General features: G+C 43.4%; 1 protein-coding gene across 1 annotated transcript; it reads left to right on the forward strand.

The window, feature by feature from the left end:
- Positions 1-1,046: 1,046 nt before the first annotated feature.
- On the forward strand, positions 1,047-21,077 carry LOC308675010 (uncharacterized protein; the record flags this gene model as incomplete). Its single annotated transcript, XM_081339938.1, has 3 exons — positions 1,047-1,127; positions 8,216-8,277; positions 19,649-21,077. The coding sequence occupies exon 3, from the start codon at positions 19,926-19,928 to the stop codon at positions 21,075-21,077; it is 1,152 nt and encodes a 383-aa protein (XP_081196064.1). The 5' UTR covers positions 1,047-1,127; positions 8,216-8,277; positions 19,649-19,925.
- Between the last annotated feature and the right edge of the window lie 1,134 nt (positions 21,078-22,211).

Consider the following 22,211-nt stretch of genomic DNA (forward strand, 5'->3'; position numbering starts at 1 on the left):
TCTCTGTCTCTTTCTCTCTCTATCTCTCTCTCTCCTTCCTCTTTCTCTCTCCTCTGTCTCTCTGTCTCTCTCTTTCTCCTTTGCAGTCTTAACCCCCTGCTTACCAAGGAAAAACACTTGCAAAGGATTACAGAGATAAAATAAAGGTATTTTCTCCTCTTATAATGAAGAAAGAAAGGGGGTGGACATGAAAGAGGAGGACTGTATATATATATATATATATATATATATATATATATATATATATATATATATATATATATATATGTATATATGTATATATATATGTATATATATATATATACATATATATACACACACATATATATACACACACACATATCCTCCCTCCCTTCCTTCCTTGATAGAGATCTACCTACCTACCTATTTTTATCTATCTATCTATCTATCTATCTATCTATCTATCTATCTATCTATCTATCTATCTATCATCTATCTATCTATCTATCTATCCATCCATCCATCCATCTATCCATCTATCTTTCCTCCACTTTCCTTATTTTTCTCCCCTTATAACCTGAAGCTTAAAAAACAAAATATCTGATGCACATCTAATCTGAGCATTTTGCAAAACTATTCCAGGCAAGGGGAAGCTCCGACGGTTACGTTTCCAATTGATTCTTGCAAAGGAATGTCTATCAAAAGACACGGCTCCCTTTCTTTAAAAATAATTCCATCCCAAATGCCACAATTTAACCCAGTGGCTTCGCGCAACAAACCAACAACACCAACAAAAATGAAGCCTCTATATATATAAAAAAACCTGTTCCGCGTTTGGGGGGAAAAAAACCCTGCAGGTTAAACAATTCAGTGGGAATGACACAAGCACCAATTAAGAGGATGTAAAATGCACCAATAAGACAGTTTAGAAATAGTAAATGTAACCTTTGGGCAGCATTTCCTTTTAATGCCACAGAGCAAAATAACTTGCAACGAATCCCAATAGCTATTTGACCCATGCAAACGTCTGAGTGGTTTTAAAGAAAGAAAAAAGGAGAATTTGCTGGTTTTTCTTTTTCTTTTTAGGGTTAAAGCAGAAATCTCGATTTTTTTAAAAGACGTTATCCTACCAGAGAAGACACAGAGATGAACACACAGCCAAAAAAGTAAGTAAACAGAGGCGGGAATTACCTGGCTATCTGCTTGTAGATGGAGGAAATCCGTTTTCCGAATATTCAGGCAACAAGGGATGATTTTGAAGGCTCAGCTACCGATGTCCAGACACAATTCTTGGTTTGCATGTTTTTCTGGACAAGAATTGCGTTTGGACAATCAGGAGCAAAGGTTCCAGCTTTGGGCATGACGAGGCTTTGTAAAAAAAAAAGGCAGATATAGAATTATTTTTTTTAAAAAATAAAATAAAATTAAAAAGCTCTTCAGTCAGGTGCCTCTTCAAATTATTCAGCAGCAACTTCTCCTGCCTTTTATTTCTCTGATTTCACCCCCCCCCCCACCCACACACACACACACACACACTTTAATTTCCCCCAATGCCTGAAAAAAAAATAAGGAAAGAAGATCCCTTTTTTAAAAAAAAACACGAATTGAATTAATCAAGATCAGCATTTTTAAAATTTGGCCCTCGTTGCACGCGCATTTTTTTTTCCTTCCAAACTGCTGTGAAGACAGGAAAAGAAGCATCGGTGTGTGTTTTAATTTCCAGTGAAGAGGCTACCTTAAAAATGAAAAGCCCTTTGCGTTCCTTAAAGGGAGGGATGGGAGGGAAAAAAAAAGGCTTCGCCGTCACTGTATTTGGAGGGCAGACCGTTGCGGGGCCCCCCCCACTTCCAACAAGGATTTCCCACTTTTTCTTCGGAGAAATATATATTTTTTTTAAAAAAAACCTAGAAACCAAGTCAGCTTTTGAGGAGGCGATTGGCGTGTTGTTGTGTGTGTGTGTGTGTGTGTGTGTAAATCCTCTTCCTTTCTTAATTATTCCAACTCAGACCATCCTCCCAACTGCAAAAAACAAACAAACAAAACCCAGGTACTGGAAGATGTGACTTTTTTAAAAGGAATCCCTCTGCTTTTAGGAAAGATGGGCCCATCTACAAAGGCGAAATGAGATTTTTTTTAATCCATTTCCTTTTCTCCAAATTCGCTCTCTCTGGAAAGGAGAGAACTTCCTTCCTTCCTTCTTTCCTTCCTTCCTTCATTCATACCCAGGATATTTTCCTTTCCTTTCTTTTCCCCTTCCTTCTCTTTCCCTTCCCTTCCCTTCCCCTCCCTCCCTTCCTTCCTTCCTTCCTTCCTTCCTTCACACCCAGGATATTTTCCTTTCCTTTCTCTTTCCCTTCCTTCTCTTTCTCTTCTCTTCTCTTCCCTTCTCTTCCCTTCTTCCTTCCTTCCTTCCTTCCTTCCTTCCTTCCTTCCTTCCTTCCCAGGATATTTTCCTTTCTTTTCTCTTCCTTTCTCTTTCCCTTCCTTCTCTTTCTCTTCCCTTCTCTTCCCCTTCCTTCCTTCCTTCCTTCCTTCCTTCCTTCCTTCCTTCCTTCCTTCCTTCCTTCCTTCCGCCCTGAGGGGTGACTCTCACCATCTCACTAAAACAACCCAACCTGGAAAACTTTTCTTTCCCCTACCTACAGCCCCATCAAAATCTACTTGCTTGTTTACCTGTCTCCCCCACCCACCCGACCACCCACCCGGCACCTCTAGACTTAAGAGAAGATCCCAAACAGATTCGCAACGATCCTTCCAGCGATCCTTCCCGATCAGGAATTTTTTTCAAACACCTCCTCCTTTCCCTCCCCCCCCCCGCCCTCCGCTGCCAGTCTTCTCATTTTTTCCAAAAAAATGAAAGCCGTTTGCCTGACTTAAGGCTTTCCTCCTCTTTCCCTCCCCCCAACCCTATTACAGGAAAATAATAATGATAATGATAATGATGATGATAATAATAATAATAATAATAATGATGATGATGATGATGATGATGATAATAATAATAATAATAATAATTAATAATAATAATAATAATAATAATAATAATAATAATAATAATAATAATAATAATAATAATAATAATAATAATAATAATAATAATAGTAATAGTAATAGTAATTAATACCTATGAAAAGGCAGCTTAAATCCAAATATCAAGTAAAATAAGAAAGCCGTTCGATCTCTTTGGATGCTGCCTTACATAAGGCGGAGGAAGCGTGGCCACGAACTGGGGAGCTCTGTGTGTGTGTGTGTGTGTGTCTGTGTGTCTGTGTGTAGGAGTGTCTGTGTGGTGTGTGTATGCACGCACGCACCCACGCTTACACACCGCCGACCCAGCTCTTCCCGGTCCCCACCTGCACGCCCAGACACGTGAAATTCCCCCCTTCCCGCTTGGGGGAAAAAGTCGGATTATCCAGAGGAAACCACGAGGAAAAGGCACGCAGGCGAAAGCCGAAGAAGGAAGGAAGGAAGGAAATTTCTTCTTCTTCTTTTTTAATAAATAAATGAATAAATAAATAAAATCCCAAATTAAGGGGCCAAGCTTCAAACCTCTTCCACCCACCCACCCACCTCAAGCCAGCCCGAGAGAGGAGGGAGAAATAACAAACCCGCCGGCTGGCAAAGCTGGCTAACGGTACGTGGCCCCCAAAACAGGGAAGGAGCCTTTGAAGGGGGGGAGAAACCCCCCCCCCGCCATTTAACGCCCCTCCCAGCCTTGAATTCCCTGGCCAGCTGGACTTGGTCAGCTGGAGGGCTTGTAAAGGAAGGCTAAAGCATTGAAGGAAATTAAATATTAATAATAATAATAATAATAATAATAATAATAATAATAATAATAATAGTAGTAGTAGTAATAATAATAATAATAATAATAATAATAATAATAATAATAATAATAATAATAATAAAAAATAGCAGCCATGCTGTTGCTCCTGAACCATGGACGAGGTTCTCCCCCCCTCCCTCTGCCTTGCCTCATCGATTGGGGGGAGGCTTTTTTCTCCCCAACAGCCCAATTGCTCTGCAAATACACCTGGGGGGTTCTAGCCTTCTTCCAAGCCAAGAATTTTTTTTTTTGGAGGGGGGGAAATACCTGTCCTGCGGTAGCCCACAGGTCCTGGCAGGATTTGGTGGTCTGGGGGGGGGGGAGGGAGGTGAAGGGAAGAAGGAAAGAGAGAGGGGAAAAGAGAGATTGAAGGAGGGGAGAAGACAGAGAGAACCCCCCCCCCCGAAGAACCACGCGGCTGAAGAGATTGATGGTAAAAGATGCTTTTTCCTCGTTCTTCTGAATCCTCTCTCTCTCTCTCTCTCCATCCTTCCTCCTCCGTCTGTGTCTCTCCGCTTTGCTCCTGGGTTCTCCCCTCCCTTCCAGGCTGCTGGGTCCCCGGCGCTTGGGGTGGTCCCCCTCACTGGTCCTCTTGGCTTCCCGGCTTTCGTCTTCTGCTCCGGCTTTCCAAGACTAAGCATCATCCTGGCTGTTTCTCATTCGCTGTCGGGGATGCAGGGATGGGCGCCCACAGAGCCGTTCACATCCTCCTCCTCTTGTCTTTCCTTTCCTTTCCTTTCCTTTCCTTTCCTTTCCTTTCCTTTCCTTTCCTTTCCTTTCCTTTCCTTTCCTTTCCTTTCCTTCCTTCCCATCTACAAAGGCAAACTGAGTTTTTTTTTATCCATTCCCTGGATTGCTTTTCTCCAAATTCACTCTCTATGGAAAGTAGAGAAGCTACTTCCTTCCTTCCTTCCTTCCTTCCTTCCTTCCTTCCTTCCTTCCTTCCATCTTCTTTCTTTCTTTCTTTCTTTCTTTCCTTCCTTCCTTCCTTCCTTCCTTCCTTCCTTCCTTCCTTCCTTCCTTCCTTTCATCTTCTTTCTTTCTTTCTTTCTTTCTTTCTTTCTTTCTTTCTTTCTCTCTCTCTTTCTCTCTCTCTCTTTCCTTCCTTCCTTCCTTCCTTCCTTCCTTCCTTCCTTCCTTCTTTCGTTCCTTCCCATTTCTTCCTTTTCCTTCTTTCCTCCTTTTCCTCCCTTTCATCTTCTTTCTTTCTTTCTTTCTTTCTTTCTTTCTTTCTTTCTTTCTTTCTTTCTTTCTTTCTTTCTTTCTTTCTTTCTTTCTTTCTTTCCCCCTCACTGTCTGTCTCGCTCTTTCTCCTGGGCCTAAAGGCTCCCTCTCTCTCTCTCTCTCTCTCTCTCTCTTTTTTTTTTCTCTCTCTTTTTTTTTTCTCTCTCTCTCTCTTTCTCTCTGCTGCTCTCTTCCCTAGCTCTCCGCTGGGCTCTGCACAGCACACGCTCCCCTCCGCCAAAGCGCCAGCAAACTGAAGGCTGCTGTGTCCAGGCCAGGGTTTTTAGTGGAGCCCGGCAACAATGCGTGTGTTGCAGAGGATGGCGAAGGAGAGAATCGAGATGAGCTTCAATTGGTACTGGATTTGAATAACACCACAGGGTGATAAATGTCTATTGTGTTTTTAGAGGGTCATGAATCTCCAGACTCCTTTCACAGCGCAGGCACAGCAGCTGCAGGCCGGGGTGTCTCTTAAAGACACAGGCCACCCCCCTCCCAGTCTGGCCTGGCTTGGAGGGAAGCGAGGCTGGACCATGCGGCTGAGCAGAGATGGAGCCAAGAAGCATGCTTGTGTGTCCATCGGATTTTTAGGAATGGCATTTTTTTTGGGGGGGGGGAGAAACACCACGTTTTAGGAGGAAAGTAGTTGGCTACTTGCATCTCCTCTGGAAAGGATGCTGGAGAAGTTCCTTTTCGGAGAAGACTGGGCTGTAGTAATGCAGTTCCTAGTTTTGGTACACACAGACACACCATGAATGGACTGGATTTTTGGAGGAAACCAGCATTTATTTGGCGAGATGACTTTTCGCCATCACTTCCTCTCCCGCGTCTTACCCTGAGCGTGTTAGCATTTGGCTGGCTTTTCAACACAAACCTCCTCGGTCACGCTCCACGGATGGCCTTAACTCTCTGGGGGGGGGGGGTTGGCACAGCTGCCCTGGGGGCTGATTGGACCTCTGCTAGGTTAATACAGCCGTTGGGGTTTCTAACCACAGTTTACGGGCGTTGCAAGATTGGTGAGCGGTTTGATCAAAGCTGGCTGCCTTCTTTCAGGGTATAAAGTTGGACCGAAGAGGAGGCAGCCATGACACTTAAACTGTCCCTTTCTGGTTAAGCCTGGCTGCGTTGCTGAACGCGGGCTTGTGGTGATGTCGGTTTGTGATAAGCCTCTTTTTGATAGTGGGTTTACCCAGGGATGGATGCCCGAGCAGGCAACTAGGTTAAGTCCCCCTTACAGAAGTACACAGGCCTCTCCGTGTTTTAAACCCAGGTCAAGAATTACAAGTAGCCATTGTTGTAGCCTCGCTCCAGAAGCTGCACAAACACACCAGCTAAACAACAGCTTATAGTGTTACAGGGAGCCTTCAGCTTAATGACAGTTCACTTAGCGACTGTTCTAAGTTACAACGGCACTGGAAAAAAAGCGACTTATCACCATTTTTCACACTTACGACCTTTCCAGCATCCCCACGATCACAGGATCAAAATTCAGACCCTTGGCAACTGACTCATGTTTATGACGGGTTGCCGTGTCCCTGGGTCACATGTTCCCCTTTCGCGACCTTTTCGACAAGAAAGTCGGAAGTGGAAGCCAGATCCACTTAACAACCGAGTTACTGACTTATCAACTGCAGTGATTCGCTTAGCAACCGAGGCGAGGAAGGTCATGAAATGGGACATAAGTCCCTTGAGAAAGGTCTCACTTAACAACAGAAATGTCGGGCTCAATTATGGCCGTTAAGTGAAGGACTGCCTGTATTTTACATTCATCTTCACACGGGGGTGTGTAGTCCCCTCTGATGCTGCTACGTCACAAACCACGCAAGGTGATTGGATCTGAGCATGCAAAGGTGCGAAACAGATTACAGGTGTTGAAGTTGCAGCTGGAATCATGTTTAGTTGTAGGTTTTGTGGTTTTTTTGTTTTTTTTAAAAAAAATTCAAAGGTGGCTCGGTCAGCCCCTTTTTAAGCTGTGAAAAGCTTGGCCTGGAAGGGTGTGTTCATCAGCTGGGTTTTGCGGATTAGTGTACATTCAAAGTGACAATAAAGTTATTGTTCTTTTCTTTTTTTAAAGTATGTTATTAGGTTTTTTATCATTACAATTCATTTGTGCTTAATGAACAAGGTGTTGTCTGGGTTAATTTTTGCTTAGTCATAAAAGTTAACTAGAATTAGAATGGAATGGAATGGAATAATTAGAATAGAATAGAATAGAATAGAATAGAATAGAATAGAATAGAATAGAATAGAATAGAATAGAATAGTGAAAGAATAGAATAGAATAGAATAATGAAAGAATAGAATAGAATAGAAAAGAATAGAATAGAATAGAATAGAATAGAATAATGAAAGAATAGAATAGAATAGAATAGAATAGAATAGAATAGAATAGAATAGAATAGAATAGAATAGAATAGAATAGAATAATGGAAGAATAGAATAGAATAGAATAGAATAGAATAGAATAGAATAGAATAGAATAGAATAGAATAGAATAATGAAAGAATAGAATAATAGAATAGAATAGAATAGAATAATGGAAGAATAGAATAGAATAGAATAGAATAGAATAGAATAGAATAGAATAGAATAGAATAGAATAGAATAGAATAATGAAAGAATAGAATAGAATAGAATAGAATAGAATAGAATAGAATAGAATAGAATAGAATAGAATAGAATAGAATAATAGAATAGAATAGAATAGAATAGAATAGAATAGAATAGAACAGAATAGAATAGAATAGAAGAATAGAATAGAATAGAATAGAATAGAATAGAATAGAATAGAATAGAATAGAATAGAATAGAATAATGGAAGAATAGAATAGAATAGAATAGAATAGAATAGAATAGAATAGAATAGGATAGGATAGGATAGGATAGGATAGGATAGGATAGGATAGGATAGGATAGGATAGGATAGGATAGGATAGAATAATAGAATAGAATAGAATAGAATAGAATAGAATAGAATAGAATAGAATAGAATAGAATAGAATAGAGCTGGAAGGGACCTTGGAGGTCATCTATACCGTCCCAGACAGGTGAATGTCCAGTCTCCTCTTAAAATTCTCCAGTGATGGAGCACCCACAACTTCTGGGGTCAAGTGTTCCATTGCTTGATTGTTCTTCCTCTTTATCTCACTTTTCCAACCATTATTATTCTATTCTATTATTTTATTTATTTTTTTATTTTTAAAGGAAAGACTTGAAAAGGCGCCCATCTGGGACTGATCCGACCAGCTGTCCTTCCTATGTTCCAGGTGAGCAAACCAATAATTGTAGGTCTCTCTCTCTCTCTTTCTCTTCCTTCCTTTTTTCTTTCTTTTCTTTCATTCTTCTTCCCTTCTTTTCTCTCTTTCTTTCTCTCTTTCTCTTTTTTCTCTGTTGCTTTCTCTTCTTTCTCTTTTCTTTCTCTTTCCTTTTCTCTCTTTCTGCTTTCTTTCTTTCCTCTCTTTCTCTCTTCTTTATTTCTTTCTCTCATTTGCTTTCTCTTCTTTCTTTCTCTTCTTTCTTGCTCTTTCCTTTCTTTTCTTGTCCTCATCTTTCTGCTTTCTTTCTTTTTTCTCTCTTGCTTTCTCTCTTCTTTCTCTCTCTCTTTTTCCCTCTTTTGCTTTCTCTCCTTTTTTCACTCTTTCTTTCTTTCTTTCTTTCTTTCTTTCTTTCTTTCTTTCTTTCTTTCTCTTTCTTTCTTTTCTTTCTTTCTTTCTTTCTTTTTCTTTCTTTCTTTTTCTTTCTTTCTTTCTTTCTTTCTTTCTTTCTTTCTTTCTTTCTTTCTTTCTTTCTTTCTTTCTTTCTTTCTTTCTTTCTTTCTTTCTTTCTTTCTTTCCCCTCTGTAATCTTTTCTGCTCCACTTGTAAGAAAGAAAATATCTTGGTTAGTCTTCTCTTGTTGCCTGGCAACCTCTGATGGGTGGAGGGAACCCCTCAAAAAAAAAAGAGGAAAAAAAGGAACAAAATGTAACCGATCCAGAGACAAAGACAAAGTTTGGGGGGCTGTGTAACCGCCGCCGCCCCCACCCCGTAGTAAGAAATCATTCTTCAAATGCTCCTCATGTCTTTTGCCCTGGCTAAACCCCCCCCCCTCCCCTGCTTTTCTTGCACCAATAAATATGGATTAGTAAAGTACTTTTTCCCACACTGCTCAAAGGATGGGCTTGATCTCTGCACTTGCCTTAAGCAGCATCCAGACAAGCTCCTCTGCAAAATTAACAAGGTGAGGTTGCATTTTGCAACCTTTGGGGAGGGAAAGACAAATAATTTTGGTCAGGCTCCGAGAAGGAGGGCGAGACCCCCACCCTGTTCTAATCCAGATCAGGCTACAGGCTGTGTCTGGATCTGTAGGTGGGTCAAAGGGAAGCCCATCAAGGAAATCCTTGACGGAAGGGAACGTAGAGAGGGGTGCAAAGGGGACGAAGGAGGCTATTGGCATGGAGACTGAAGCTGAGTCACTCTTGGTGGGGGGGGGAAGCATCCAGGAAAAAGTAGAGATGTTGCACTGGGAGAACCGAGACGTGATAGCTCAGATATTCTCCAGATCTTCTCTACTCCATGCAAGTTTTTCAATTGATCTATACTCATCCATCGCGAGCTGCTTGATGGAGCACTCACTCACACACAGACACACACAAAATGGTATAGGGGGCTGGACTAGAAGACCTTCAAGATCCCTTCCAGCTCTGCTCTATTCTGATTCTGAAACATTATCTGCAAGATTCTCCCACAGTCTTCCTGAGCTCCAGTTTTGGGGGAGCAGAGGGCTTTCGGCGGTCAATTTTGAGTTCAAACAGACTTCAGAAATAGTAATAACCAAGTCGGAAGGGGCCTTGGAGGTCTTCTAGTCCAAACCCCTGCTCAGGCAGGAAAGCCTATCCCATTTCAGACAAGTGGTTGTCTAATCTCTCCTTAAAAACTTCCAAGCGTTGGAGCATTCACAACCTCTGGTGTGGGGCAGAAAGAAAGGGGGTGAGGTTGGAAATTAGAACAATTAATCAGTGGAACGGCTTGCCTCTAGAAGTTGTAGATGTCCCATCACTGATATTAATAGAATAATTGTGGAATTCCTACAGCTGAGAATGTTGCCAGCTTTCTGGCAATTTCCCACAATGCTTGCTGTCCTGGGAGAGAGGCATTGTGGGAAATTCACCCATGTTGTAATTCAGGGGTCTTCAAACTTGGCCCTTTTATGACTTGTGGACTTCAACTCCCAGAACTCCTCAGCCAGACCCCTGTTGTAATTCAACCTTAAATGATGCTACTGAATTCAGCCTTTAGATTAAAATTTGGAGTCCGACTCTTTAACTTTTGATTTCTAAAAAAAAAAAAAGATTTGTAAAAGATATTTTTTTAAAAGCTTTTGCATTGCATAAACGTGTTTTTTTTCTTCCTGTCTCTGGCTCTATTCCATTGCCAAACTGAAGCACATGTGTTGCTTTAGCCTATCTTTAAAAATTGCACTCCCCTTTTTAAGATGATTGATCTTTTTTTTAAAAAAAACACACAAACGTTTAGCAAAGAGTTTAGCAACTTGTCTTTCTACATTTTCTTTCTTTCTTTTTTCTTTTTTTTTTTGCCATAGTCTAAACAACCAACAATAACCAAATCTTGTTATTCAGCAGCATCTTCATTTTGGCCTGAATTGCCACTAAAACATTGATTTTTCTCTGCCAGGGATTTCGTTTCAGAAGAGAATTAGAAAAGAAAGATCAGACTGTTCTAAATATCCCCAGGTGGCAAATGCTGATTCTTTGAGCTAAATAAATACCGTAACATTTGCCCAGTTATATATATATATATATATATATATATATATATATATATATATATATATATATATATATATATATATATATATATATATATATATATATATATATATATATATATATATATATATATATATATATATATATATATATATATATATATATATATATATATATATATATATATATATATATATATATATATATATATATTTCCCCTCTTTCTTTCCTGTTGTTTTTCCTCTCATAAATACAAAGAGGGGGAAGGGAAAAAACGAAAACCCGTCTGAAGTTATTTACAATATTTCCCCCCCTCCCTTTCTAATAAAAACAGAACAAAGCAAACCGCTTTAAAAGCGGGGCAGAAGTGAAATAAAAATCCCAGAAGCCTCCAAAATAAAGGGCTGAATACCGGAAGTTCTCTCTAAGTTGGAATTTTCTTTAGATTTTAGTCCTTTATCAATGTTTACCTATTTATTTATTTATGCTTCTTTTTTTTCCCTCCTGGGGGAGATAAATCAGGGCTGAAACAAAAGAGTTTACTCCAGCAAATTATGTTAAGAACATCCTTAACATAAAAGTTAAAGAGATGCAGGATGGCAATTTTTCAAGCCTTGGGGGGGGCACCTGTTCATTTATTTGATGCGTCACTCTAGCAATGGAGGAGCTCCTGCCCTTCGGAAGTTAAGGTAAAGGTAAAGGTTCCCCCGCACATGCGTGCTAGTCGTTTCCGACTCTAGGGGCCGGTGCTCATCTCCGTTTCAAAGCCGAAGAGCCAGCGCTTGTCCGAGGACGTCTCCGTGGTCATGTGGCCGGCATGACTAGACGCCAAAGGCGCACGGAACGCTGTTACCTTCCCACCGGAGTGGTCCCTGTTTTTCTACTTGCATTTTTACGTGCTTTCGAACTGCTAGGTTGGCAGAAGCTGGGACGAGTAACAGGCGCTCACTCTGCTACGCGGCACTCGGGATTCGACCCGCCAAACTGCCGACCTTCTGATCGACAAGCTCAGGGTCCTAACCCACTGAGCCACCGCGTCCCTCTTCGGAAGTTAGGCAGCCCTTAAGAGGCGCAAGCTAAAAAGACACAGCACAAGAGGAAAAAGCCAGGTGAGGGCAGAGGAAAAGAAGGCACCGAAGGCCTACGTTCCTAAAGTTGAAATGGATCTTTTTAGGTTAAGACAGGGAAGAAATAGGCTTAGGGTCTGCCCCGACGGGGAGCAATTCTGCAAAGGAATCTGATCCGCCTTCTGCGGCTCACGCCAACCTTGCGCCCCGTGAGTCGAAAGGGTTTGTGCGGACTTGTGTCCTTGTCGTCGCTCTCTACCCATCGGGAGGAAGGGACCCGCCCGTGTTTCGCTGGCGTGTGTCTGGCGGTGCAAGGAACAAACCTCTCCGAGGCTAAACCCCAGAATTAAAAGCTTTTCACAAAGGCCTTTTGACCAGGGTTTGCCAATGAACGAGGCGTACTCTTCTCTGAAGTGGGGGCAGGGGGAAGTGGGGGGGGGAGAAACACACCCTGGCCTTACAGAGAACGGGGCGTTTCCTCCCCTCCCATAATTTTGGGGGACAAGATGCTCCCCTTTTCCCTCCGAGAGAGACGAAAAGAACTCACCGGTTCGGTTATCAACGAAGCTCTTTCCGTTCCAGAATTTCAAAAAAAAAACACCTTTTCCTTCACCAGAAGTTCATATTTCTTCCACACACACCCACCCACCTACCCACCTACCTACCTCCCCACACACTTTGGGGCAAATGTTGTGCCAGGGCCAGATCTAGGATTTAGGGTCCGAAAAAATGCATCTTTACACCAAACGCAAAGAGGGACATCATTTTGTACCCTCCCCACCCCACCCCACTTTTAAAAAATCCTATTTCTGGAGCTTCTTTTGGGGAGGCAAAGCAACCGTCAAATTACACACTGTTCGTAACCGGCTGGCTAGTTTTAAACTAACGTATATTCCTTTTTTTCCGTGATTCCGCCTTTCTGTTTTCACACACACACACACACACACACACACACACACACACCATGCAGACCTTGACTTTTCTATCCAGAGGGCTGCCCATCCCTTCTTCAAAACCAAGTGATGGGTGTGAAGTGGGAGTTTTCCAAGTTTGCAATCTCTCCCCCCCCCAGCCTTGACCTTTACCTTGATCTGGGGGAAGACAGCTGTGGTCAGTCCAAAATTCATGGCTCTGTCTGTTCTTGGTCTTTGGGGAATTTGCAAGAAAAGGTTAATTCCCCCTGCCCTGTTCTGCAAAGGCGCAGGTGCCCGTGAGCGCATCTGTCTTCGATTTTAGAAATGAACACACACACGTGTTTTTTTTTTAAGGAACAAAAAAACAACAACACAGTTTTCCTCACGGCTGCAGGAGAAATTTTTGCAGCGGGCTCTAAGCATCCAACACAGCACCTAGAATAATAAAAAAAGAGTTGGAAGGGACCTTGGAGGTCATCTAGTCCAACCCTCTGCTCAGACAGGAAACCCTGCACCATTTCAGACCAACGGTTGTCCAGTCTCTTTTTTGAAAGCCTCCAGTGTTGGAGCATTCACAGCTTCTGGAGGCAGGTTGTTCCACTGGTGAATTGTCCTCCCAATTAAAGAAATATCTCCTTAGTTCTAAGTTGCTTCTCTCCTTGGTTAGTTTCCATCCATTGGTTCTTGTCTTGCCTTCTGGTGCCTTGGAGAATAGGTTGAAACCCCCCCCCCTTCTTTGGGGCAGCCCCTCAGATATTGGAAGACTGCTATTGTGTCACCCCTGGTCCTTCTTTCCATTAAACGCTGAGCTTGTCGATCAGAAGGTCGGCAGTTTGGCGGGTCGAATCCCGAGTGCCGCGTAGCAGAGTTGAGCGCCTGTTACCTGTCCCAGCTTCTGCCAACCTAGCAGTTCGAAAGCACGTAAAAATGCAAGTAGAAAAACAGGGACCACTACGGTGGGAAGGTAACAGCGTTCCGTGCGCCTTTGGCGTCTGGTCATGCTGGCCACATGACCATGGAGACGTCCTCGGACAAGCGCTGGCTCTCCGGCTTTGAAACGGAGATGAGCACCGGCCCCTAGAGTCGGAAATGACTAGCACGCATGTGCGGGGGAACCTTTACCTTTACCTAATTCCTGCAACCGTCCTTCGTATGTTTTAGCCTCCAGTCCCCTGATCATCTTTGTTGCTCTTCTCTGCACTCTTTCCAGCATCTCAACATCGGTTTTATATTGTGGTGGCCAGAACTGGATGCAATATTTCAAGGGTGGCTGTAGTAAGGCTTTGTACAGTGGTACTAACACTTCACGTGATCTTGATTCTATCCCTCTCTTAATGGGATTGCGTTGGCTTTTTTGGCTGTGGCTGCACGCTTCAATGGCTCACACTGAAGTGGTTGTTGTCGACTAGGACTCCGAGATCCCTCTCCCAGTTCATCGTATTAAACCAAGTTTTACCTAGCCTGTACCTATGCAGCTGTTTTTTTCTTGCCTAAGTGTAAAATCTTACCTACGATGACTTTCGTTTTGTTTGATCCATCCTGTTTCTCCTGTTTGAAATGATGCACTGCTGCAGGGGATAAGTTGAGTTAGCTTCCAATTCGATCGAAACTCACAATCCTCACTTCTGCGTACGTTGGGCTGCCATCCTGGTTATCATTTGATGAACTTTTACATTAAAGGTAAAGTTTCCCCCGCACATGCGTGCTAGTCGTTTCCGACTCTAGGGGCCGGTGCTCATCTCCGTTTCAAAGCCGAAGAGCCAGCGCTTGTCCGAGGACGTCTCCGTGGTCATGTGGCCGGCATGACTAGACGCCAAAGGCGCACGGAACGCTGTTCCCTTCCCACCGGAGCGGTCCCTATTTTTCTACTTGCATTTTTACGTGCTTTCGAACTGCTAGGTTGGCAGAAATACATATATATACATACATACATATACATATACATGTATATATAAATATAGGTAAAGGTAAAGGTAAAGGTTCCCCCGCACATGCGTGCTAGTCGTTTCCGACTCTAGGGGCCGGTGCTCATCTCCGTTTCAAAGCCGAAGAGCCAGCGCTTGTCCGAGGACGTCTCCGTGGTCATGTGGCCGGCATGACTAGACGCCAAAGGCGCACGGAACGCTGTTCCCTTCCCACCGTAGTGGTCCCTATTTTTCTACTTGCATTTTTACCTGCTTTCGAACTGCTAGGTTGGCAGAAGCTGGGATCCTCACTTCTGCGTACGTTGGGCTACCATCCTGGTTATCATTTGATGAACCTTTACATTACAACCTTGCAAATATCTTACCTCGAAGTCACTTTCCATTTTCAAACTACGAAACTTGCTTATTCACCCACCAGTTGTTCTTCTCAACAGTCCTAGGCTGGCTTGCTTGCTTGCTTGCTTATTCATTCATTCATTCATTCATTCATTCATTTATCCATTTATTTATTTATAGTTCTGTCCCCTGCTATTCAGCAGGCCCTCCTTGGAAGTAACTATGTTTATATCTAACCCTAACCCTCATGACAGACATCGAGCTTATTGCTTTTAAATGAGTCCAGGAAGCCGAATAGAAAACTTGGCGCGAAAGAGACACAGTCCTGCAGTGCAGAAACTCGATGAGTTGTGTAGTGATCCAGAGGAACACACACACACACACAGGCCCATTTGTGAACCTTTTAGAATTTCCAGTATTTCTGCCTGAATATGATCCAAAACATGAGCTGAGGGGCTGCCCCAAAGAAGAGGGAGTCAAGCTATTCTCCAAAGCGCCAGAAGGCAGGACAAGAAGCCACGGATGGAAGCTCATCAAAGAGACAAGCAACCTGGAACTCAGGAGAAACTTCCTGACAGTGAGGACAATTAACCAGTGGAACAGCTTGCCACCAGAAGTGGTGGCTGCTCCATCACTTCCAAGAAGAGATTGGGCCAACCATTTGTCTGGAAGGGTATAGAGTCTCCTGCATGAGCAGGGGGTTGGACTAGATGACCTCCAGGGTCCCTCCCAATTTGTTATTCTGTGACTGTAGAGAAGCAATTTGGGTTTATTTGGGGAAGGGGGAACTGGGAGAAGACCCAGCTTTGCTTTGGGGGTAGCCTTTTAACCGAGGAAGGGGACAAGGTCTGTTGTTGTTGTTGTTGTTGTTAGTTGCAAAGTCATGTCCGACCCATCGCGACCCCACGGACAACGTTCCTCCAGGCCTTTCTGTCCTCTACCATCTTCTGGAGTCCATTTAAGCTCACGCCTTCTGCTTCAGTGACTCCATCCAGCCACCTCATTCTCTGTCGTCCCCTTCTTCTCTTGCCCTCAGCCTTTCCCAGCATGAGGCTCTTCTCCAGTGAGTCCTTCCTTCTCATTAGGTGGCCAAAGTATTTGAGTTTCAGCTTCAGGATCTGGCCTTCTAAAGAGCAGTCAGGGTGGATCTCCTCTAGGACTGACCGGTTTGATCGCCTTGCAGTCCAAGGGACTCGCAGGAGTCTTCTGCAGCACCATCGTTCAAAGGCCTCGATTCTTTGGCGCTCAGCCTTTCTTAGGGTCCAACTTTCACAGCCACACATTGCAACTCGGAAGACCACGGCCTTGACTATAGGCGCTTTTGTTGGCAGGGTGACGTCTCTGCTTTTTAGGGACAAGGTCTAAGGCCTTTCCAACTTTTACTTCCAGGGAAGTAAAAAAAAAAGAGAAGAGGATTAAGAAATCTGCAGAGTTGATTTGCAGACTGGGATGGATAAAGGTGAATTAAGAAGGTAGATGGGAGGGCCAGTCTGGGAGAGAGGACAGGTGAAGTCCACCCCCCACCCCCAGGAGGAGAAAAAAAACAACCCACCACCTCTGCTTCTCTCTGTTTGATTCGTTCCCTGGTTTTCCCTCTCTCTCTCTCTCTCTCTTTCCCTCCGTTCCTTCCCTACCTCCCAGTCCCTTTGTCTGCCTTTTGTAATGGAAAGTGGTCCTCTAAATCAGCTCCATGACACGGTTATTGTTTGTCCGGCTGGAGTTTTTTAAACTTTCCCCCCCCCTTTCCCTCCCGAGGTCAGGAATGCGCCTGGCTGCCATTGGCAGGGTGGCGGGGCGTGGGGTTTCTCCCCCCCCCCAGGGTCAGCCCCATCTCCTTGGGTCATCTGACAACAAAACCTTTTGAAATATCGACTCTCCATCACCGGGCGGAGATTGTCTCTCGCCAGCAGGACCCTGGCACGGCCCTTGAATGGCTCCGGACAGGCCTCTGTCCACCGTACCGGTCAGCATCTGCCAACGGACAGAAGGCCATTGTGTGGCCGATAGCTTTGTTTTCCATCACAGCTGCCCCCCTGCTTTGGGCTGGAACTGACCGTAGGGCCTGGTGGGTGGGAGAGAAAGGGAGGAGAGGAGGGGGACGGTGGGAGGGGACCCTTTGTACGGGTCAGTGCTTCCGAGGAAGGCCCCCTCCCCTACTTTTTTTTCCCACCCCTTCCAGAAGACCGAAATGGGTTTCCCCCCAAACTTCAGACAGCCCAGCTGAAGCATTAAGGAAGAATTTATAGAGGGGTGGTCGTATGTGTGTGTGTGTGTGTGTGTGGGAAACATAAAAGAGAGAAAATGTGTCTTTTTTGGGGGGGGGGAACCCAAAGAAGTGAAGAAGCAGTCTAGGTTGATATAGGATGGAGAGTGGTTTGTGTGTGTGTGTGTGTGTGTGTTATTTTTATTTATTTATTTATTTTAATTCCATTTATATCCCGCCCTTCTCCGAAGACTCAGGGCGGCTTACAAGCTTAGCAGTAGCCTTCATTCTATGTATATGCCTGCTTATTAGGGCTTTCACACACACCCAAGCGGCATTATTACAAAGTCAGCTTAATTGCCCCCAACAATCTGGGTCCTCATTTTACCTACCTGGGAAGGATGGAAGGCTGAGTCAACCTTGAGCCTGGTGGGACTCGAACCTGCACTAATTGCAGGCAGCTGGTGTTACTTAAGGAGGCATTAGCCCACTGCTCCACCAAGGCTCTTGAGGGAAGGAAGAGACTTTTGCCCCCAGATTAAAAAGCACCTTGCAGGGGGGTGGGTGGGTAGGTGGGGGGAAATAACCTGGGAAGGCGGGCAGTGCCCAGCTGCGCCCCAAGGTTTTACGTCGCAAAGCGAGGCGGTTGCTGGAGGGAGCTTTGCCCCGTTTTGCGACCTTTCTCGCCGGGCGCTTTCCGAAGCGCGTCGCTGCGGGTTCTTAAAACGGGGAACCGGCTTATTTAAGCGAGTCCAGCTCTCCTCCCCGTTGATTTTGCTTGTCCGAAAGGTCGCGGAAGGGGATCGCGCGACTCCGGGACCGTCATATGTACGAGCCGTTGGCCAAGCGTCCCAATTTTGATCACGTGATCCGGGGCTGGTGGTGGAAGGAGGCTGCCAAGTTGCAAGTGTGAAAAAGGGCCCTAGGTCACTTTTTTTTTTCTTTTCCCAACGCCCTTGTAACTTTCAACGGTCGCTATAAAGGAACTGTTGGAACGGAGGACGACCAGCGCTTCCAATTTTCTCTGTCTTCGCCGAAAGGGGTGGATGGCAGCTTGCCAAGGGATCTGCGTCAGATAGGAAGGGGTTTCAAAGTTTTCCTCCAGCCTGGGAGGATTTCTTAATTTTTTTTAAAAAAAAATTTATCTTATTCCTTTGCTTTTGATAAAGCGGGCTGAGCAAGCGAGCGAAATGCGGCATTAATATTAATCGTTTCCCGGGTGGAAAGCTTGGCCTTTAATTAACAGAGCAGCTCGCCTCCCGATGTTGCGGGTACTCCATCGCTGGAAATTTTCAAAAACAGACGGGACAAACATTTGGCTGGGATGGTACGGGGTCTCCTGGCTTGAGCAAGGGGTCGGTCTAGAAGGCCTCTGGGGTCCCCTCCGGCCTTACGATTCTATGTTCCGAGTTTAAGGCTTATTGCTAGGAGGCCAGGCTGGAGAAGGGATGGTGGGGCATGGCGTCTCGTTGGGTGCAAGAAGAATCTTCGTAGGAGTGCATGGTAGCCAAGAGTTGAACCTCCTTAGGAAGGGGCAGTCTATCTTTACAGGACTCCTGATAGCAACAATCAGGAGAAAAGTCTTGAAAGGGGGATTAAAAAGGCCAAACGTCAGTCTAAAACATCTAGCTGGCTGTGCGAACGACCCCACCCCACCCCCCCCGCAATAATGACATTTTCAAACTATCCCGGGTGAAATTGCTGACTTTCTTTCTTTTTTTTTCTTCTTCTTCTGTATTTTGGAGAATGGAAAGGAAAATAAAAAATCTCCACCAGCATGAAATTTTGCCTGTTCTATCTGGCCGAGGAGAGAAAAAGCATTTATAATGTCAAAGGATTTATGAGTAACAGGGAATATAAGAAGACAAATCATGCATTTTTTTAAAAAAAAAACACACACCCAAAAACTATTCTACCTAAAAATAGCCTGATTCTGACACGGCAAAAAAAAACCAACAGCTCTTGACTTTTTCCAAAATTGCAAACGATTGAGCCAGGCCAGGCGGCAGATGAGTTTAGCAGAAACCTGGAGGATATTTTAAACCTGGAATGCTTGGATCCGTCTAGGAATAGCAAGAAGAGTTGAACGAGAAGTTTTGGAAAGCTTTTGGGTGTGTTTTTTCGGACATCCTTATATAATATGGCAACTTCCCGGTTCGTATTACGCCCCGAGAGAGTTCTTTTAATTCAGATTTTTAGCGGTGCTTTTCCAAGGAAAGCTTTTAGGATATCCCGGATGGGGGGAAAAAAAAAACCCAAAAAACTTTGGAAAGCAAAACTCGGAATTCGTTTGAGGTGACGTGCAAGAAAAGGAGAAAAATTCATATAAAGTCACTAAACGCGACTGCGGTTTAATGAATAAATCTTTTTCGGTTGGAGTCACCCCGCACCGGTCCTGGTTTACCAACCTGCTTTTCCATTGCAGCATCTTTGGGAAATGTTGGACTACAACTCCCACAAGGCTGGCTGTGGATGCTGGAAGCTGCAGTCCCAGAACTGCAGAAGACATCACAGGGGAAAAGCTATCCTAAGCCATATTTTGAAGCCGGATAATTACATTTAAGAGTTCCCCTCCTAACAGGACCAATGCAGAAGAGACTTGCATGTGTGAATCGTGTCTTGAGAGTGGAGAAATTCACTAAATATCGAGAGGCTGGGCTGAGTCCCTGGGCAAAATTCCCTGATAAATTCCCTGATTCAGGATGATGGGATGCTGGGTTTTCTCACCTCGTTGGCTGTTTTTAACAGCCCCTGCTTCTTCCTTTGGCAATAAAGCTACATTTGTCTCTGGCAGTTTTGGTGTGGTGTTGCCCTCTGCAGTCACACTGAAACACCTGCAAGAATTATTGTTTGTTTTTTTTTCTTCTCCAAAGGAGAGGCTAATTAAGTTTTTCTTTCTTTCTTTCTTTCTTTCTTTCTTTCTTTCTTTCTTTCTTTCTTTCTTTCTTTCTTTCTTTCTTTCTTTCTTTCTTTCTTTCTTTCTCTCTCTCTCTCTCTCTTTCTTTCTTCCTTCTCTTTTTCTTTCTTTTTCTTTCTTACTCTTCTTTCTTTTTTCTCTCTCTTTCTTTTTCTCTTACTATTTCTTTCTTTTTCTTTCTTACTCTTCTTTCTTGCTTTCTTTCTCTTCCTCTTTCTTTCTTTTTCTTTCTTTTTCTTTCTTACTCTTTTTTCTTTCTTACTCTTTTCTTTTTCTTTCTTCTTTCCTTTCTCTCTTTCTCTTTCCTTTTTTCCTTTCTTTCTTTCTTCTTTTTCTTTTTCTTTCTTACTCTTCTTTCTTTTTTCTCTTTCTTTCTCTCTCTTTTTCTTTTTTCTTACTCTTTCTTCTTTCTCTTACTCTCTTTTTTCTTTCTTTTTTTCTTTCTCTTTCTTTCTTTCTTTTTCTTTCTTTCTTTCCTTCCTTCTCTTTTTCTTTCTTTTTCTTTCTTAGTCTTCTTTCTTTTTTCTCTCTTTCTCTTTCTTTTTCTCTTACTTTTTCTTTCTTTTTCTTTCTTACTCTTCTTTCTTGCTTTCTTTCTCTTCCTCTTTCTTTTTCTTTCTTTTTCTTTCTTACTCTTTTTTCTTTCTTACTCTTTTCTTTTTCTTTCTTCTTTCCTTTCTCTCTTTCTCTTTCCTTTTTTCCTTTCTTTCTTTCTTCTTTTTCTTTCTTACTCTTCTTTCTTTTTTCTCTTTCTCTTTCTTTTTCTCTCTTTTTCTTTTTTTTCTTACTCTTTCTTCTTTCTCTTACTCTCTTTTTTCTTTCTTTCTTTCTTTCTTTCTTTCTTTCTTTCTTTCTTTCTTTCTTTCTTTCTTTCTTTCTTTCTTTCTTTCTTTCTTTTCTTTTCTTTTCTTTTCTTTTTTCTGGAGCAGCCAGATAATTAAATAACTTTCTGGGGAGCATGCAGAACTGCAAGGGCCATGTTTATCAGCCAGTATCCAGGCTTTGGGGAACATCGAGATGGAAGGGAAAAAGACTTGAGACCACAGAGGAGCTTGGAGACATAAACCTAAAGTAGAATATTTGACTTTTCTTCATATTCTCTCTTCACGTCCTTTCTTTTTTCTTCCCCAAAAGAAAGCCTGCTTCGGAGGAGTTATTACCCATCGTAACAGAATGGAATAACAGAGTTGGAATGGACCTTGGAGGTCTTCTAGTCCAGCCCTCTGCTCACATTGGAGACCTACATCATGAGCCTTGGTGGAGCAGTGGGCTAATGCCTCCTTAAGTAACACCAGCTGCCTGCAATTAGTGCAGGTTCGAGTCCCACCAGGCTCAAGGTTGACTCAGCCTTCCATCCTTCCGAGGTAGGTAAAATGAGGACCCAGATTGTTGGGGGTCAATAAGCTGACTTTGTAATAATGCCGCTTGGGGGTGTGTGTGTGAAAGCCCTAATAAGCAGGCATATACATAGAATGAAGGCTACTGCTAAGTTTGTAAGCCGCCCTGAGTCTTCGGAGAAGGGCGGGATATAAATGGGATTAAAATTAAAAAAAAAAATAAAGAGACAGGCATCTCTTCCTAATCGAGGAGAGAAAGCCACCTGGAATTAAGGAGAAACTTCCTGACCGTGTGGACAATTAACCAGTGGAACAGCTTGCCACTAGAAGTAGTAGGTGCTTCATAACTGGAGATTTTTAAGAGAAAAAAAACTGGACAGCCACCTGTCTGAAATGATCTAGGCTAGGGAGCTGGACTAGATGACCTCCATGGTCCCTTCCAGCTCAATTCTGATTCCAATTCTAATTCCTTGATGTGGAACAACACATTTTCTCAGTCCTGAGCACAATTGTAGTCTCAAGCTGGGTTATCATTAGATGGTATTATCTCTTCTGAAGGGTAAATGTCAGCTGAAGATACACAGTTAGCATCCATCTATGTGAAGGACCAGCTGTCCATCCTTAGATCTGAAGGTTGGGATCTGTTCCCGAAGGTCTCTAAGTGGACCGTTGGATTGGCAAGGACCACGGACAGGGGCTTCGATGTGATGGCTCCGTGGAGACGGAGAGATTCT

Source organism: Vipera berus (assembly GCF_964194415.1).
Source record: "Vipera berus genome assembly, chromosome: 15".
Lineage (NCBI taxonomy): Eukaryota > Metazoa > Chordata > Lepidosauria > Squamata > Viperidae > Vipera > Vipera berus.